Source organism: Gossypium hirsutum, chromosome D07, assembly GCF_007990345.1.
Source record: "Gossypium hirsutum isolate 1008001.06 chromosome D07, Gossypium_hirsutum_v2.1, whole genome shotgun sequence".
Lineage (NCBI taxonomy): Eukaryota > Viridiplantae > Streptophyta > Magnoliopsida > Malvales > Malvaceae > Gossypium > Gossypium hirsutum.
The window spans coordinates 21,447,100-21,467,857 of record NC_053443.1 but is presented as its reverse complement, the minus strand read 5'-3'; the positions used below and the strand labels follow the sequence as shown (position 1 = coordinate 21,467,857).

Sequence of the window (20,758 nt, the reverse complement as noted above, 5' to 3'; positions counted from 1 at the left end):
ATCTTGTCCTTTCATGTCTTACGGTAGAAGCTATGGTGATAGACAGCATTTTAATTTCATTTGGCCGTAAAGTCCCCTTCGATTTACAGGCTAACTTTTAGATAGGAATTTTAAGAAAGAAAATAAATTTTGATTTTAAATTGAGATTTGAATTCAGTTCAAAACTAAATTTTTTAATTTTTAAAAAAATGTTTTTTAATGAATTTTTTTATCTTATTAAATTTTTTTTAAAAATATCATGTTTAAAATAATATTTTTTCAAAAGCATTTTTTATAGTAATAATAAACATTATCAAATTTTTCAGAAAAACATTTTTCAATCTTAAAAGAAAACCAATCCTTGAATTTTTCTTATTTTATTTGATTGTTTATTAAAATTAAAAAAAATGATAAAAATTAATTTAGTATTTGTTTATACATTCTATTATTCATACACTTTAAAACGATATGATATGATATTTTATTGTTTTCTTTTGTGAAATTATATGATATCTTATTATTGAATTAAAAGTGAATTTTTTTAATTCTAAAGAGAAGTGAATTTTTAAAATTATGTTAATATATATTAGTTGATTAATCATACTAAAAGTTCATGGTAATCGACAACAAGCATGCCAATGGTAGGGAGAGTGACAAATCATCTTTCATTATCTTGAAACTAAAAATAAAGTTCGTAAGCTGAGTAAGACGTGGGCAAATTTTTCTATGAGCCCATAATGGAATCTAAGACACTCACGTGGGTTTGGGGGGTCAGGACCAGGACTAGCCACAGTCCAAAGTGGAGCCACCGCCAAGTGGCGACATGTAACCCAATTTATCAGTTAGTCACCACCTTTGAATTTTCGTATCAAAATCGTTTCACTAAGAAAGAAGAAAAAAGAAGAAAGCGTGTACTTCACGTGATCACCAATGGTTCACGTGGCCCATGTTTTCTTGTCTTTTAACTTTAAAAAAATGAAAATTTTCCATTTCTTTAGGATAAAATTTTCCACTTCCAGGCAAGATTTAACAAGTGTAGACCAAACAAAACCGTGACCAGTCCTTGAATAAAACCAGAGGACAGCGACAGTTCAAAGGAGGGCAGGGGCTGAGGCCACCATAATGATGATGATAAGGAAAGTCCCCATCTCAACGGACATTAAAGAAGTGTCAGATGTAGAACCTAATCTAATCTCATGTAGAATATGCCCGAAATATTTTTAAGTCTTCCGATTTCAAGGCTGACGTGTGTGCCTTAGAAACCCCAGAAAGTTTCGGCCAGGGTCTCTTGTAATAGTGCTCAACCTAAAAAAGACTCCACATTGTTTAAACACTAATGAAAAAGACCGGAAGTTATAATTGGTAATCAATTTCGTTACATCACACCAAACATCATATGGTGGGGGCGTGCAGTAGGAAAATAGAATGAGGAAAAAAAGAAGAAAATCAAAGACTTATATCTCACCATGATTGTAGATGTAGTTGCTTAACTCGTGAACAACAGCAGCCCCTGGACAGGAAGATGATTGTAAGCTAAATAATGGAACACCATAGTTATAAATGCCAAAGCTCCCGCAAGTGCAAGTTACAGGCCACTCGGAAAGCAAAATGATATGTTCACTATTACAGATAAGGTTCTATTGAACAATTGACAGATGGACAAGGTATTAGGAAAATTTTAGGGCAGGTAAAATTTACAAAGTCGACTTCTTAGTTCCTGGGACAAATGGAAGTCTCTGCTCATCGGACCTCTTTTGGTTCAGTATTTACTTTCAAGCACTCGGCTATTACATGTTTCAGCTGGAGCATCTTTTCCCTTGCTGACTGCATTAAGTTAGAATGATAAAATGTATTAATCAACCAATATAGAAAACATTCAATTCTAATTTATAACCAAGAATTTATATAGTCTATAAGCTCCATCTTAAGTATGAGGACTCCACATAAGGTGAGGAAGCAAGTAGCAACAGTATCCCAGTATAAACTCTCGTCAAATATATAAGCTTCTTATTTAAGCAGGCACTTAGCGAGCAAATTCGATAGAAGCATTATACTCAACAGCATAGATTTCAAGCCCAAATGACTCCACCGTCTAGTGGCCCCCAAGTAATGTACCTAACCTTCTCACCAAGGTCAGCTAACTGTGATGTATGGCTATATTCCACAACCAAGTATTTTGGCCAGTAGATACCCCGCATAGTGGATGGACTACACAGACCATACCTGAATTATGGAAAACCAGTGCTAAACTTTTTTTTATGTTATTATAAACAGAAACAACAAACGTGCCTCATGTACAGAAGTGATTCTTCTTTCAGCATTATTAAGTTGGATTTCAGCTGCTTCTTTAACGTGCATGAGAAGCTTCTGGTGTGATACTTCTGAAAATATGAGACAGAGTCAGGTGTGCAAGATACACTAGAATATTATTTAAGCATTACACTGTTAAACATATAATCACATGCACCGGATTTTAAATTTAAGAGTCTGTCACTTTGTTGTTGATCAGAAATCCAGTTAGAACCTTTAATGCTACACTGTAACCTATTTTGGCCTCTAAAGTCGAGTATTGAAAGTTCAAGTGTTCAAACTTCAAATGGGACCTAGAACACCGTGTTTCTTTAATCAAGTATAAAAATTTCTTTAGTCTATTGCTTATAATTGGGATACATCGCAAGATCCTGGTGATTTCATATCCAAGAACCTCTATGACAATTAATTTCTCCATACTAAAAAGCCTTGCATGAAAAATCATGGACTGAATCAATGTTATCCCAGTGAGATGTCCCAAGAAATATTCTATGTCCACCAATTAAAACTTTCATATAAATTTAGCTTCACCACAAGATCACATGCAAGTAACGAAGGACATCATCTTATGATGGAGAAAATGGGGTTCACAGGTTTGTATACAGTCCTCACATTTTGGCTTAAGCAAAATGGAAAAACCTACACAACAAGATGCAATAATGCTCTCATGGTTAAGGAATTTATTCAAATTAAATAAAGTTCACATACTTTGTTTCTTCATGATTCCCTTTAACTCAATTTGGTGAGCTTCCATCCCTTCAAGAATACTATTGCAGTCCAAGAGATAATGATGGATATCCTCCTTGAAGTTTTGAAGTATCAGCTTTAATTGTTCTTGTTGCTCTGTGAAAAAGTTGAGCAAATAAAAAGGAAAATCAAGGCCTTCTTGAGATAGAATTAAATTACCAACACAAATAACTAAATACAAGGATTCCATAAGACCAAAAGCACTCATGTATGGAGTTTATTATGACTTGCTTTCCACCACATATCAGGAATCATCTTTTACAAAAAATAGGATCATACATCTTTTGTTAAATGTAGTGTGCTCACAGTAAAAGCAGACAAGATGACTAATGTATCAGGGCAAACTACATTTAGATAGCACGCCTCTTAAACAACCTCGCCAGTGATACATAACCCATAGATGCATATTTGTGCTATCAGAGTGGACATACAAACATCGTGGCTAATTGTAACTCATTGTGCCATACCTTTGAATTACAAGTAGATAGGCACTTATTTGGGGATGTTAGTACGTAAAACCAAGATCAGTGAGATAAAAGTAATAGTCAAAGACATTATACAAATAAGCTATTAGGACCCATGACATCTAATTGAAGTCGATCAAGTTATTCATTAAATTCAAACTGTCACCTTGCAATCTTGTTTCCAGGCGTTTCTTTTTTGTTTTATTGAGACTAGCTAGCTTCCCCCTGAAAGATCATGGAAGCAAAGGTAAGTATCAACATGTTGGGTTTGCAAGACTTTCAATTTCAAATGCATACACATCAGATTCAATCTCAGACTGAGCATTCAGCAACAGTGAATTAATCTCCTCAGAAATGGACACCAAAATCTCAGAGGACTTCTTGCTAGTAGTTGAATCCATTTTCCTTTCAAAGGTTTCTAAAGCTGAAGTAAACAGTGTAACAGCCCTGAAACATTGCCAAGAAAACCTCAACTCAATCAAGAATAAAGGTGATAGTCCACAGATTGTATCAGCAGGTATTTCCTAATCTTTTCTTAGATATAAATGAGAACCTTGTCAATTCATCCTCTTGGTCCTGTTCTAAGGGTTCATGGAACCAAACACTTTCTCCAATCCTTGCCCCTTGGGAGAAAAATAGAGAAGAAACTACTTTAGAACGAAGTAATGTGAGAATAAGAAGAGCATGTAGATGTTCAAATGTTAAGAAGTTGAACCTTTTTGAGAGGCTGTGGTGGGAGTGCATTCACTAAATGTGATATCTTCATGGTTTCGAAGCCATTTGATTGGACAACGACTGAAATTTGGTTTCTCAAAAACATCAGTGTCTAGTGAGATTTGATTTTCTGTATGACCTAGACAACATCAGAAAAGAACCAAAGGATCTTCCATTAAAAAGAAAAATTCAGAAGAATAAGTCGGAAAAGAAAATGCAATTAAGAATTTGTGCTGAACTGCTGATGTATATCACTATATGCAATACAGACTGATTGGAAGTTTTGAGTCACTTAAGCCATGGAAATTAATAAACGGAGTCATCAAGTAGATTAATAATCAATCTTGAAGCAATAGCCTAATCTGACAAAGTTAACAATAATTATTCTCCGAAGTGGCAAATTACCATGAATTTCACATGCAATAAAGAAGGCAGATTAGTTTCATTGGCATGATGTTATAAAATTAACAGTGGTCAGAAGGTATTGTGGTTTTAGGATATGATTTCTGCTCAAAACACTCGTGTTTTTGGCCAACTTGCTCTAACTTGGTTACCAAAAGAAAAAAAACAAAGAATCACAAAGCCATAAGCAGAGGTGCAACATCAAGAAGAGAAAAAGGTTTAAAACTGCAACTGCAACTTTTCTTTCTACTTTTGAAACATAATGCCCATCCAAAACAAATCAGGTGGAATGTCTTGTAAGCACGTTAGTCAGAAGGGCATATATGAACTCTTATCATCCTAATCAATTGATTATTTATAAGTAACTAAAGGTAAATCATATCCCAAACAGAATTCTCAAAGAAATGTAATGTATATAGCATGTTTCAGAAAAAGCATTTTTGCTACTTACAATTGTATCTTTTAATAATGGGCGAACAATCTTCAAAGCTCTCTGACAGCCTCTCTTCTGATGATGGTTTGGAATGCGCATATCTTTTAATATGTTCAATTCCCATATCAGAATCCTGAAGAATAGTTAAGGATACTGGTGAGTGAGCTTGTGCATTTGATTTATTACAAACAGGCCTTGAAACTTGGAAATTCCTGAAGCAGCGGATATTTCCTGTGGTAAATCCTCTCTCTGATGGTACAGGACTGCATGCAACTTGCTCTCTCTCCATAGTTTTTGGTGTTGGGCTTGGAGAAGTGTTTAAAATAGGTGTTCTGAATCCAAAAGTTGGACTTGGAAAATTGTCCTGGGTGTGCACAACATTCCTCAAAGATATATTACCAAAATCTTCTTGTTTATCCCTTTTCTCTGGTGATGTTGGATTTTCAAAATTAACTGGTTGGTTCTTGTTGGTCACCGGAGAGCTAAAAAAGTGATTTTCTTGCACCCTTTCAAAGTTTTCTCTCCTTTTCTCGCTAAAGAAGCTAGGGGAGTTTTCCATCTTATTACCAAGTACAGAAGTTTTCCCCGCTGGCACTGGAGTTTCGCTCCTATAACTTGTTTGCTTAATCTCATCTTCATTACCTTCTTCAGCAAAACAGATATTACGTGAATCAATTTTTGAACTTTTCTTCTGAATTTTCTTTTTCCTGGACAATTTTGAGCCAGTATTGACAGCACCATCTAGCTTTGTAGATCTTCCTTCTCGAAAAGAGACGATTCTTTCTCGATGTTTCTGCTTGGAGGATAAACCAACTTTAGTCTTGTTTGTTTGCACTTCGGCTGGAGCTCGCTTTCGGGTCAAAGAATTGGTTACTGGCCTCTTAATAATCTGATCAGGATTCTCTGAATCAGTTTCTATGGTATCTGAATTTTGTCTGGGCTTTACAACTGTGTGTCCCATATGATCAGCACTTATCTGCGGTTTTAAATTATTGGCATTTGCCTCCTGATCTTGTGAACGAGATAGCTGACTTTCTGGTGAAGAAACATTTCCCAATAATTCTTGCAGCTTCATTTTCAAAGTTTCTGTTGGTTTGTTTTGTGTTTTATTTGCTTTGCCCTCTAACACCAGTTTATCCGACTCAAGAACTTTCCCCGCATCTGCTAGATTGAACTCCACCTTCTGTGAGTTGCCATCATTCCTTCCTTTCCTTTTGTAGGTAAGGTCATCGATGAAGCTATCAAAACTATTCTGCTTACTTCTGACATTCTGTGCATTGAAGGTTTTGTTAGAAAAAAATTGAACCGAATATGTAACTGGCACATCCTTCGCTTTTTTGTGTTTCTTCTGTCCAAGGTTGGAAAAGGCGGTCCTTGCAGCAAGAGATTTTCCAGGAGTAATCCATGGAGATTTAACCTGCTCGGCATGTTCAGTTTGCTTCCCCTTAGAGGTTGTGGCAGGTTCCCCTTTGTTTTTACCCTCAGCATAAATTCCATTGTCAGGTTTAATTCTTTCTGTGTTTGACTGTTTGCACTCATCTTCTTTGATGTCTCCAAGTTTTCTCTCAACTAAGGAGTCTAAGATAACTCCGATCGAAATCTTCCTAGATTGGCTGGACGGATGAAAATTGCTGCCAAGACTTCGACAGTCACTCATTTGATCCTGAAATATAAATTTGTAGAGCATCAAACAGTTATTTCTAGCAGCAGGTATTGGAGTTGCAACTTGTAATAAGTTACTGGAATCGTGAATGCAGTAATAACAAATAAAGTCCTGTTATTTTTTTCTATATGAAGCTAAATTCGTTCTCTGAGAGTTCAAGACCAAAGTAACTTGCACATCAAGTAAAACAAGACCTACAAATTGCAAGAACTGGAAATGAAGCTAGTAATAGGAAAATCAACGCACATAAATTGGATATGACTGCAAAACCATTAAGTATTATTATGCTCCATCAAATATTGTAAAATTAATATGTTAGTCAAGTAAACTTAAAAACAAACTCTGCTAGCAACAAAAATTGTTGTTCTTTAAATTAACGAGTACAAACTCTTTAAGCAACCTTTAGTGCGAACAATTGAAGTTAATAAAAAGAAACAAATAAGCAAAAGGTACATCTCTAAAACTCTGTTTGGTTACTGAGAAACGTGAAAAGTAATTTCTTAGTTCAACTCCACTTCTTAGTTTCGGATAAGCTCAGGAGATCACTCAGTTTGTTTCCTGAAATGTCTAGGATTTTAACCCCATTTTCGTCTGATCTGTTGTTTTCCAGGCAGTTAAACAAAATATAAAGAAAAAATCTCGAAAGGGAAATTATCAAAAACGGGTATACAGGCAGCTTAAAAAACCAAAGCATCCCATGCTTCTAAGAAGTAAGATAACAGTAAAACTAAGAAAATTAAATCCAGTTCACCACAATCACAATCGTGAACAACAAATTTTGAAAAAGAGAAAAAAAATCATAAATTCAAATGCCAATTGAGACCCCCTAAGATCAAAGTAGCATACAAAATCTACGAAAATCTGAAATTGAAAGAAAAACAAGAATTGCGAAAAATGTAAGATCTTACTAATCAATTCTCCAGCTGATAATTGAAGAGCGTTGTGATTTCGACTTTGTTTCGGGATTTTGAAATAGAAAATATGGAAGAAATAAGGTGGAATTTAAGAGTTTGCGGAAGAGAAAAGAGGCGGGAAAAATGGGAATGTGTTCAGAGCTTCTTAAAATCGAAAATTCCAAATTGCAACGTCCGCTGCGCATTGTGCACGTATCTGAATTCAGCTAATTGTCTATATTGCCCATGCAATCAGCTTTTCATTACTATATAGCCGACGAGGTGGCGGCCCGTCCTGCAAAATCCCTGTCCATGTGAAAATATGTTATCAGAATAAATTTTCAATTTATTCCTATTCTCAAAAAAAAAACAGCACCAAATTTATACTGTCCATCAAAATTGAAATTAATGATGTTGTATTTCTTTTATATCACTTTATTTTCAGGAAAAGAAAAGCAGGAATGTATATCATCTTCTTATTCTCACATTTGCCATTACTCAATATTTTATTTAAAAAATTTCAGTATTTGACATCCTCTCAAAATATCACATCATTACTTAAAAATATAAAACTTAAAAAATACAAAAAAATAAAATTTTTAAATAATAATGTGATACAATGTTGGAGAGTTGCATCATTCAATTTTAATAAAATTCAAATTTAGAGATCGAATTGGTAAAAATTGTCGACTTTCAAAATCAATATGGACTAAATAAAAATTTATGGATCAAATTAAAAAAAATTATCGAGTTCAAAGACCAGATATTAGTTTATCCCTTTTATTTATACAAGTTTTCACTTTTCACTATACAGTGTGTTAGGTAGATTTTTATTTTATTTAAATTTTCTGTATTCAAAAGATGAAAATAAAGAGACTTAAAAACGAATCTCCCCTAGGCCACAAGGAAACTAAGGGATCAGAAGGAACATCTCACTGCCTTTAATTCTCATCGCAAAAAATTCAGCACATTTATTCCCTTCACAAAAAACGTGTCGTAACTTGATAACATGATTATACTCGTGAAAATTACATTAATGTATAGATTAATAGTATTAATAACGCATCAATATTAAAATATTAATCGTGAAAATTACATTAATGTATAGATTAATAGTATTTCTTTTTGAAAGAATAGATTAATAGTATTTGAATAGGTGAATATGGGCTATTGGGCGTAAAAACAAAAACTTAAGGAGATGGCCCAATGCTTATAACATGTCCTTTGTTCTAGACCCAAATCTTAAGCAAGAAAGAAAGTCTTCCGTTGATGTTTCACTCTTCATGCAGGAAATTAGAGGCTGCTCTATGTATTTCATTTGCAGCAACTCTTGCCATTAACATATGCTATTTTTATTCACTTACTACTACGTAGGTTTTCTTTGAACGCAATAGCAAGTCCTTTTATTTCCTTTACTTTATTGTATCTGTCTGCATTTATACTTTGGATTAATTTTGGTAGCTAACAAGAGAGTGATTCTATAAAGACAAATACTTATCAATAGTAACCTGCTGTTGTTCGCCGTCGCCACCACAGCCTTGTCTTTCATTCCTCAGGCAACTCACTTCTTCTCTTTTCACTTTCATTTCAACAAATTGGTGACCAGTCCAAAACCCCAAAGCAATCATTTCATTATGTTCTTCGTTTTCCCTCTTTGACTGATGCCACCATTTAACGAGCAGTCTAGCCATAGCAGGTATTAAATATTAATTTAATTCATTCAGTGTACTTTCTTTATGCATTACGTTACAATAATTTATTAAATAAGATCCTATACCCATAGGCCATAGATGATGTGGTGGGACATAGGTAATAAGATGAAATGATCATCAAATCGTTTGATAGAACCAATTCCAAGAGTTGCTACATGCAAATGAATGGCATGCATGCATGGAGATTGCTTTCTTTGACATTATACGCTAAAGCTTAAAAGTAATTTGTCCAAGCAAAGCGCAAGGAACTCTGCCCACGCCCCCAACCCATGCACGCATATACGGATATTCTACTTTAAAATGTGTAAACGAAATTATTCTAGTAACTGCCCTAGAAAAGGGTACAAAACAAAAGACTTGATTCGGTTCGGACAGTAGGGAAGCATAATGTTTAGCCTAGTACTGCGTAGGCGGCTGAGCTGAGTTGTTATATTTCTTGTAAAGAAGAGATTAATTCCAAAAGCAAAAGCCTTTGAAGTAAAGGTTAGATAAAAGCAAAGCCAGAACATGAGATTATGCTCCCACCACGGGGCCTATCCTTGAAGACATTTCAATGCATCGGGTAAAAAACAAAACCATAGGTGGTTTGACACGAGGAAGGGGATTTTCATTGAAGGGAGAGGTGAGGAAACTTTTGAGAAAAGAATTGAAGATACGAGGGTTCTGGAAAAGTGGGGGTGTGTCAGTCTTGGATTTGTTAAAAAGGGGTTAATGTTAAACGTTAATAGGGTAATTTAGAGAAACCAAAAAAAGTCATTGGAGCAGTAAAAAGGGAATGGCATTTGAAGCAACATTGATGGTAGGGGTGGTGGGGAACATCAGCTTTTGCTTTTTCTCCTCCTTTTGTTTACTTCGCCAGTTTCTTTGTCCTTTCTCTCCCTCTCCTTCCCTACAATTGGCGTTTCTTTTGGTGTAAGCAATATTTCTTGTTCCCTCCTCTTAATTGACGTGCATGGCAGATCCCTCAAGTGTTTGGTGATATTATTATTAAAACCGCATATACCGATTAATTGTTTTTTAAAAGTCTTTTATTCCGCAAGGTTGAATTATAGCCAATAGAAATGATTCATCTTTTATCTCCGCTCATGGAAATGAAATATATGTGATAACAAGTAGTTTAGTTTTTTCTAAAAACACCTGTACTAAGGAGTTTAATTATTGCTACCAGTGGTGGATATCTTAGTTACGATAAAAAAAAAGAAATGAAAATAGATTTCTTTCCCCAATCATTTAGGCTAAGTTTGAATATTGAATTCTTCGTTGTTGAGAGAGTTTCACTTAAATATCATCCCCATTTCACATAGTAAAATAGATTAGAACACTTATTGTTGACACTTATGGTTATGCCAAAAATAAATGTTGCCATGTGTATCAAATAAATTTTAATTTTAATTTTAATTTTGTTTTAAATCTATTGATAAATGGATGCCCATCTAATTCTCAAAAGCTCCAAATTCATTCTTTTGTAACTCTTGTAACCCTTAAAGAATTTATAGGGCACATTATTTTTCTTTATTATGCATTTGCAACCTATAGTGATTGAGGCCCTATAAATAGAGGGCATGTACAAACTTATTGAATCTAAGAAAAAGTAGAATTATCCTTTCACTTTTGTGTCTATTCTTCTCTCTTATTCTTCCTATAATTCTCTTGGTTTTATAATATGTTATCAACACAATTTAGCTTAGAAGTAAAATTATTATCTATTAAATATCAAATTTATCCTTCATGATTTTTCATTCGAAGCTTTAGATACAAGATGCAAAAAAATTTGCAGGGAGTTTTTATTAACGTTTCATATTGGATTTTTTTAAAGTCTTGAATAATTATGACGATTTTGTTTAATTTGTTTGATTTCTATATTTTAAGTGTGGTAAAAGATTTGATCTCAATATAGATTTTGATCAAAAGTAATTTTATGTTAAATTTTATGGATTGCTTGACGTGCTATTGAAACATTAGTAGAAGATAATAAATTTAGGTAAATTTACTTATCACATCACATGCTTATATGTACCTAGATTTTTTATGCGAACCTGGTCGCATCATGTTACGATACAACTCGACGCCATCGAGATTGACCTAAACTCGAGGGGCCTAAGAGCAAAATGAAGCTTAATTTTAATTTGTTAATTTTTGTGTAGGCCTTAATTAAGCAAGTTTGGGTTGGAAACCATCGCTGGAATAATCGAACAATCACAGAAGTCCGATTCAAGTATTCTATGCAATTTGCTACAAGCTCATTCAGCTCATTCATAGCTCATTGAGCTCAATATTATTCGGTTTTAGCTTGTGCATCAATTTGTTGGAATATCTAACTCGGTTCAGCTCAAATTTAACTATACTTAATTTATGCGTTTTTAGTTCACTTAGTTGCTGGATTAAACTTTTAATGTGGTTAATTAAATTAGTTTAATTAATTAAGTTGTTTTTAATTTTCTTTAGTTGCTTAAATCATTAGTTTAATGAATTAAGTTGTTTTAATTTTAGTTGCTTAAATAATTTCGGCATTTAATATGTTCCAGCTTAATTAATTTGCTACAGCCATTTAACTTGTTTAATTGTGCTTATAGGTCAATTAATCATTTAAATCAGCTGTTACATGGATTGGCATTAAAGGGAGGAATGAGTTCAGCTGTTATGAAGTTGAATTAAAGGCTAACAAGTTGAATTAAAGGCCAGCAGCTGTTATGAGCTTATTCAAGTAACTATTTGAAGATTTTAATGGACAAGGAGTTGATTACACAAACCATTCAGCTTCCAAACATTTTTATGTGTTAATGGTTGTTCCAATTCATCCATTTACACCTTGAAACAGTTTTCTTCAAACATTCATGCAAAGAGGTTGTTTGTGTGCCAGATTTAAGCCAATTGTTGTTGCTGTCCATTCGGTTGCCCAAGAAGAATAAAAGGCTATTATAACCTTTTTAGCTGATCAAGCATTGAATCAAATTCATCCAGTTCATTAGAGCTAATTATTAGCTAATTGGGAAGATTAAATAAGTTGTTCATAGCTGTTACATATGTTAGAGTTTCTCAAAGGTCTTTTAGTTTTAATTAGCTTAATTAAGTTCATCAATAACTCATTTAAGCTGATTAGTTTGTGTCAATTCGGTTGGAACATGTTCAGCCTATAAATAGTTTGTTTTTGTAATTATTTTGGGGACTCTTTTGCTAAGTATATGAACTTTTGTTCTTTGTGAGAATTCAACTCTCATTGTTCTCTCTTGGACTGAAACAACTTATCAAGCTCAGCTTGTGGCGTCATTCTTTCCTTGTTATCTGAACTCATCACTTATCAAAGTGTGGCATTCGTTATACCTTTGGTTCCTATCTCGATAGATAGCGAGTCAAGGTTTTGTTTGCTATTTTTACCTACCATTGTCCATCTAAGTGGTTTTAAGACTTGGGTTAACAATCCTATATATTGTTGGTTCAGCCTTTGCCTTAACCGAACAGCTTCCATCCATCTTTTAAATTATCTTTAAGACCTTTATTCGAATCTAATTTCTAGCCTTTTCAAACTTATTTTTCCATTTTTCCAACCTATTTTGATTTAATTCATCACTTACTTAATTTCACGATCGGGCATCTAAACGACTTGAATCATCATCGAGGCGAATTCGTATCAATTTTTGTTCATAAAAAATTATTTTTCTTAATATATGATATTTGATAATTGCTTGGTGATTATGTTTGGATGATGATAGATTAATTTTAATGTTATATGTTGATAGATTTCTAAATAGTGATACATAATTTTATCGATCATTTTTATTAATTAAAGCCTAAGGTTTATCATAATATGTGACTTTGCATCGGTTCTTAATCATCATTAAATTAATTGCTTTATGTGTTTATTTGATGGTATCAATTTGAATATATATATATTCTAAATTATAGACAACATATGTTTTTGGATTTTGATATCGATATAATTTTGATTCTGTGTTCTTAACTTGGGGTGTATTTGTATCATATAAGTTATTTTGAAATTTTACTATTGATGAATTTTAATTGCATTCAAAGTATACTACTGGAGCTTTATTTGTTTACTTTTTGATAAAATCATCAAGACTCAATGTCAAACAAGAAAGATATATCAACTTATTAGATCTCTATCTTTACGGGTTTTTTTTTCTCAACAATAGCATCTTTAAATATTAAATTGGTTTGATATATGATTAAAATATTTGAGATGATATTCCTTTTTAAATTTTGATTTCATGGGCTACTTATTATTTTAAACATATTATTCGTTCATAAAAATGAATATTGATGGACTTATTTACGTTGCTGCTATAATAAGTTCTATAATTAAATAATATATTTGACTAAAACATATTTAGTAGACAAATTTGTATTGATAAACCAATGAATTTTATGATTGTCCATATTTGATTTAGTTCAAATATAGATTATGTTCCTCTAGTGTCTCTTCTTAATTTGGTTATATAATTTAAAATTTTCCAATAATAATACATGCATAGTTCCAAAGACAATTTTGAAGAATGTATAAATTGATTTTTGGGTTGATACTAATATAGAATTTCAGGTTTAATCGATGTCATTTTTAATTCTTGAATTATTTTGGTTGGAAACATTATCATAAATTTAAAAATAAAAATTATTATATTAATTTGGCCATTGGCATTTATATGGATCTCGTTTGTATTAATCGATTGTTGTTTGATAAGAAACATAAAAAAAAAATTTGTGTGGTTTAATTTTGTAAGTGACTTATATTTTTCCTACTATACAACCCTAAAAACATGTTACTTTTGTAGAGTTGTTAAAGTTAGTTCATACACTTTATATTATTTCATTTGTTAATTATTTAGAGAAATGATATGATCAATTATAAATGAAAATGTTTTAGTGAACATGAAATGTATTATTTTGAAGTAAAATTCATGCATGTCTACAATGGTTTATGAATTTTTTTCTAGCACTAGCATTATATCAAGTTTGATATTTTAGATGTCAGTTTTATCCATACATTTGGTTTACAATAAACTCCATGCATGACTTGACTATTTCTTTCTAGTTAATTGATGATGCAAAACTCTTGTGAAAATGATTTTAAAAGTATTATAAATTGATCTCATGCATTCTTATGGCTAAACAAAACAACAAGTTATTTGTTCCACTGATTCTACTCCATTCCTTAAAGTGAATGTAGCAATACATAACAATTATGAAAATGGAACATACTGTCATTATTGGCAAATAGATAAGAATATAGAAGATTCAAAATTTTGCTAAATATTCATTCTTAGAATAGAATGATCAATGATTTATATTAATTAATCATTCCTTGAAGCAGCTGATATCTATATGATCTTATTGGTAAGAAATATGATATATGCTTGCATTATTGTCCGAATTATTTTTTGCACATTCCTTGAAGTGAATATTGTATATAATTATTTGCAAATTATATTTCTTTTATTGAGTTTATGACATTATGGACTTCACATTGATTTAGACATTTCCAAAAGTAAATGTCACAATACTGTTTATACGTGGATGCAAAGTAGAAGGAATAGTAATAAAATTATTAATTACCAAAATTTATATTGATATTATTAGTACAATTAAAAAGCATGTTAAAGTAAACTAGAAGTTTACTGGTACAAATACATTTACGATTTGGCACGACAATTTTAGACCATCCTGGATCATATATGATACGAAAATTAATTGAAAATTCATATGGACATTCATTAAAGAACCACAAGTTTCTTTAATTTAAATAATTCTCATGTGTTGCTTGTTCTCAATGATAATTGATTATTAAAAACTCACTAGCTAAAGTTGAGGTTTAATGTTTTGCATTTCTAAAATGAATATGGGCCACACTCATCCACCATGTGGATGGTTTTGATATTATATGATTTTGGTAGATGCATCTATAAAATAATCACATGTGTTATCAACTTGCAACTAGTCATTTACGAAATTGCTTGTTTAAATGATTAATTTCATATTATACAATTAAAACAATTCATCTTGTTAATACTAGTGAGTTTACGTCCTAAGATTTCAATAATTATTGTATGTCAATTGGGATAAAAGTTAAATATCCGCTCATGTTCACACACAAAACGATTTAGTCAAATCGTTTATCAACCGCCTCCAACTAATAACTAGATCATTACTTATGAGAACAAATCTACCTATTATAGCTTGGGGATATGTTATTTTGCATGCAACAACAGTTATGCTCATTAGGCCAACAAGTTATAATAAATACTCTCTGTTACAATTGGCTTTTGGTCAGGAGGCAAATATTTCTCATCTTAGAATTTTTGGATGTGCGGTATATGTTCCAATTGCTCCACTACAATGAACAAAGATGAGTCATCATAGGATACCGGGAATGTATATTGATATGAGTCTCCTTATATTATTAAATATTTTTGAGCTATTAATTCGAGATTTAGTTATGACATGAATTGTCAATTATTATAAGATAGTTTCCCCAACATTAAGGGGATATAATAAAAAGTTGGATGAATAAAGTACTTGAAATGAATTATCATTCTCTAAGATCCTTGTACAAAGCAATGTGAACCAAAAGTGCAGCTGATAATTCATTTTACAAATCAACTACTAGATTCATTTACTGACCTAAACAGAATTACAAAATCTCACATACCAGCTAAAAATGCTCCTATACAAATTGATGTCTCAATAGGGCAAGCTATTAGTGCAAAAGAATGTAATCCACGCTTGAAGCGTGGAAGACCAGTCAATTCCAAAGATAAAAATTCTCGTAAAAAGAAAGGAGCAAACATTCAAGATGGTCATATAGTGGATGTGGGGGTTCTTGTAGAAACCCATGACATAACTAATTATAAAACTCAAGAAGAGATTCAGGTACCTAGAAGTGAAAATAAAAATGATAAAAATAAAGAGATCTCAATAAGTTATGTCAATACAAGAAAAAGATGGAATCGAAAAAATATAGTTGTCGACAATAATTTTACTTATAATGTTGCTATTGAAATAGTAAAAGAAAAACGAAGATCCTGAGCCTAAATTTATTGAGAAATGTAGAAATAAAAAAGAATAACCAAAACGGAAAAACACAATTCAAGTAGAATTGAATTTACTTTCTAAACGTGAAGTCTTTTGACCTATAGTCTGACCACCTCTCTCTCTATCCATCCTCGCAAATGAATAGGGAGAGAGATATGAAGGATCAACACTCGAGAATTAAAATAATATATAAAAATCATGATTTTACTCCAAGTGTGACAGGTCAGTTGTAATATATGTAGTGTTCCAAGGATCGAACCCATGAGAATTGTGGATTGAACAATTTCTAAATAACGTGGGTGTAAAATAAAGATTCTAATCAACTAATTGAAAAAATATATATTATGGCAAATCATAAAATTAAGAGAATTTTATCTACTTTACTATCTAACTAAAAAGGACTAAATTGTAAAATATGCAAAGTTACAAAGTTAACAACTAAATAACAATTGGTGGTTGGTTGAAATTGACGTGGTTTACAACTCCCAAAATGGCTCCGTTTTACCTCTTAGTCTCCACTTTACCAAGTTAGACAAATTAATCCAGATTATCTCTTGATCTCACCGGTTAACCCGGGACTAATGAATTGGTGCCCAACAAGATCTCCTCTCGGTATCACTTGCCTTAATGTTCCCTTAGGGTCGTCAATCCTAAGTTTTTAAGTTAATTCAAATTAGTCCAATTTATTACAATTTGGTCATTCATCAAAAAATCAGGTCACCACATCTCTATCAACTAACTCCCTCAAAAGTTTAACTACTCATGCTGAAAGTAAAACTAACAGCCAAGGAAATGAAAAGCAAAGAAGCCATTAAAGTAAAGCTTCAGAAAAATATAAAAGTTGAGATTTTTATACAAGAAAATTTGAAAGACGTGTAAAGAAAAGCATTCAACAAGAAAATCTAAAGCAATAAACATAAAAGGAGCAAACTTTAACAAATACAAAGTAAAAGAAATTGAGATACATTAAACTAAATCTGAAAATGTCTTACAACCAAGGTATATAGACCAAAGGTGCAAATAAACTTAAAATACAGTGATAACTAATTTAACTAACATTAAGAACAACTAAAATAAGAAGAAAAGTTGCTAGGAAATGTAAAATCTATAGCTAAGGAAATGAAAATAAAAAACCATAGAAGAAGAATAAGAAATGCTAAGAGAAAAACTAGAGAAAACTAAACCTAAACTAAGGTAATGTGGCCTCCTCCCTCTCTCAACCAAATTTTGGCTGATATAGCAGCTATTTTGGCCAATTGTGTGCCCAAAATACCCTTGAATGAGTCTTCAATGATTGGTGTTTCGAGTGGACAAAAACTACCCTATTTATTTAATTTTGTCCCCTCACGGTATTGGTATCGTGATACCAAATAAGAGGATATCGCTATACCTCGAATAGTTTTGAACTTAAGGGTTTTTTTAGAGGGTGGATATCTCGAAACCACTAAAGGGTGGTCTTCAATTCTCGAGTTTGTTGGAGGTATCGCAATTCCAAGGTTTGGATATCGCAATACCCTCTCCTTTGGTGTCATTCTCGCTCATTTTCGACCTCCAACACATCCCTACATCATTCAACCATACATTAGGGCCCCCAATGGCACTATTGGCCAAATTAGGTCCCAAAATGAGTAAAAATAATACATTTACACTTATTAACTTCAAATCTAAAAAATACGAAAAACTACAGAAAAGACGCTACTTTGCTTGAGAATAAGCTCTTTAAGTATACCGAGAAAAATTTATCATATCAAATTACGACAGATCATAGTCCAAACACCTGAAGATGTAAAGCTAGTAGGATGTAAATAGGTATTTATGTGAAAAAGAAATGAGAAAAATGAAGTCGTGAGATATAAATCATGACTTGTAGCATAACGATTTTCGCAAATGCTCGACATTGATTATGAAGAGACATATTCTCTTGTGGTGGATGCAATCACGTTTAGATATCTTATTACTTTGGCAGTATGTGAAAAACTTGATATGTATCTAATGGATGTTGTTACAGCCAATTTGTATGGCTCACTTAATAGTGAAATTTATATTAATAAATCCCTGAATGATTTAAAATCTCAGAAGGATATAGAGTTTCTTGGGAAAATTGCTTGATAAAAAATTATCTAATTTGTCCATATAACAACTTGGACCAGATTTTGTGATGATTGTTGTTTATGTTGATGATCTAAATATTATTGGAACTCTTGAAGAGCTTTAAAATGTAGTAAATTTTTTAAGGAAAGAATTTGATATGAAAGATTTTAGAAAAATAAATTTTCATCTTGGCCTACAGATCAAGCATTTAAAATATTGAATTCATGTTCATCAGTCAACTTATACTGAAAAGATCTTAGAGAAATTTTACATGGATAAAGAACATCCTTTGAGTATCCCGATGGTTGTAGGATCGTTAGATATGAATAAAGATTAATTTCTTCCTTGCGAGAATGATGAAGAGTTTCTTGGTCTTGAAGTACCTTACCTAAGTGTTATTGGGGCATTGATGTATCTTGCAAACAACACAATACCTAATATCGCTTTCATTGTAAACTTGTTAGCAAGGTTTAGTTCTTCTCCAACACGTAGACATTGGAATGAAGTTAAACATGTATTCAGATATCTCAGAAGGACCACTGATATGGGGTTATTTTATTCAAATGATTCAAAATCCCTATTAGTCAGTTATGCTGATGCTGGATATTTATTGAATCCACATAAGGTCAATCTCAAACGGGATATTTACTTATATGTGGGGGTACTTCCATATCATGGTATTCAACAAAGAAAACATTAGTTGCCGCCTCTTCAAATCATGCAGAAATAATTGCAATGCATAAGGCAAGCCAAGAGTGTGTTTGGCCAAGGTTATTAACCCAACATATCTAGAAGATATGTAATTTACCTTTACAGAAAAGATGCCAACTATCTTATATAAAGATAATGCATCATGTATAACTCAATTAAAGGGTGATTACATCAAAGGTGGCAGAACGAAACATATTTCACCAGAATTATTCTTCATTCATGATCTTGAGAAGAAAGGTAATATAGAAGTTCAAGAAATTCGTTTTATTTTGAAAGACTAGTATACAAGATTTAAAGCGTCAACTCAAAGATGTAATGTGATGTTGCTTGCCATTAGGGGGAGTCTAAAACATGTTGTACTCTTTTCCTTTAACCAAGGTTTTGTCTCATTGGGTTTTCCTGGTAAAGGTTTTTAACGAGACAGATTGTAATATGAGATTGTGTACTATTTTTCTTTTATTAGGTTTTTATCCCATAGGGTTTTTCTTAATAAGGTTTTAATGAGGCACATTTTCATTAATAGACATCCGATGGGGAGTGTTATAAATCTATTGATAAATGGATGCCCATATAACTCCCAAAACCTCCAAATTTATTCTTTTGTAACTCTTATAGCCCCTAAAGAATTTATAGAGTACCTTAATTATCTTTATTATGTATTTGTAACCTATAGTAATTGAGGCCCTATAAATAGAAGGCATGTACAAGCTTATTAAATATAAGAAAAAGTAGAATTATCCTTTCACTTTTGTGCCTACTCTTCTCTCTTATTCTTACTATAATTCTCTTAGTTTTATAATAAATTTAATATTTTATATATCTTTTTAATCTATCATTTTTATCTCCTCAAACTCCTAATAAATATGTAATTATCCTCAGGATTATAGGATTATGGATAGCTGAAGCATTTAATAAAAATAATAATACTCACTTGAAGGACATAATTATACTTAAATATATTTATCAAATAAAAATTATACTTAATTCTTCAAAACTTTTGACTAATTCTGACAACTAGACTGAACTTTTTAAGCCTATTCAATTGGCTTCAAGTAATATTTAAATAACTGTTAATAAGATTATCAAATAAAATAATAAGTGTTTATAGAGACCTAAATAATTACTAATGATTAAGTTTGGTTTTAATTTAGAGGGCTGGAGTTACTTTTCTTCGAGACGTGGGAATGTTTTGTTTGATCGAATGCTTTAAAAAAAAAAAAGTGGCCTCTGTGAGTGTGTGTTCTTTTTCTTGTGCTTCCAAAATTGTGTTGATTGCATATATACCTCCATGATGAGATCTTTAGCTTCTTTCTTTAAGGAGAACATTAGTGTTTACGTGTAGTTTGTTGGATTTATTAATTTTTATTATAAAAAAAGATATTTCTTCACTGTTTTTCAACACTTGATGAACATATTGATTTTTATTGTGAAATCAAAACCTTTGCATGTCAAGCCGTAAGGTATATTATATGAAGATCGATAAGCATGACAGAAAACTTTTATTCAAACGAACAAACAAAAAAATGAAGAAATGGCAAAAGAAAAAAAGTTTATGGACGAAGCAGTAGGGACCCATTAATTCCTACATCTCAGAC

General features: G+C 32.1%; 1 protein-coding gene across 2 annotated transcripts; it reads right to left on the bottom strand.

Moving 5' to 3' along the window:
* Nucleotides 1–1,079: 1,079 nt before the first annotated feature.
* On the bottom strand, nt 1,080–7,914 carry LOC107954394 (meiosis-specific protein ASY3). 2 transcript variants are annotated; one of them, XM_016889937.2, is made up of 10 exons: nt 7,621–7,914; nt 5,068–6,712; nt 4,216–4,353; nt 4,054–4,123; nt 3,798–3,947; nt 3,667–3,725; nt 2,998–3,132; nt 2,269–2,360; nt 1,678–1,803; nt 1,080–1,489 (listed from the first exon to the last, which is right to left on the bottom strand). In XM_016889937.2, the coding sequence occupies exons 2-9, from the start codon at nt 6,704–6,706 to the stop codon at nt 1,720–1,722; spliced, it is 2,367 nt and encodes a 788-aa protein (XP_016745426.1). In that variant the 5' UTR covers nt 6,707–6,712; nt 7,621–7,914; the 3' UTR covers nt 1,080–1,489; nt 1,678–1,719. The 2 variants fall into 2 exon arrangements, with proteins under 2 accessions (XP_016745426.1, XP_016745425.1); XM_016889936.2 differs by lacking the exon at nt 1,080–1,489 and having other exon boundaries at nt 1,503–1,803.
* Between the last annotated feature and the right edge of the window lie 12,844 nt (nt 7,915–20,758).

Excerpts from the sequence above, each read along its gene's own strand:
- LOC107954394 (XM_016889937.2), bottom strand. The coding sequence starts at position 6,706 with ATGAGTGACTGTCGAAGTCTTGGCAGCAATTTTCATCCGTCCAGCCAA. Across the intron at positions 4,354-5,067 it reads CATTATTAAAAGATACAATT|GTCATACAGAAAATCAAATC; the intron begins GTAAGTAGCAAA and ends GATGTTGTCTAG. Across the intron at positions 1,804-2,268 it reads GAATCACTTCTGTACATGAG|TCAGCAAGGGAAAAGATGCT; the intron begins GCACGTTTGTTG and ends AACTTAATGCAG.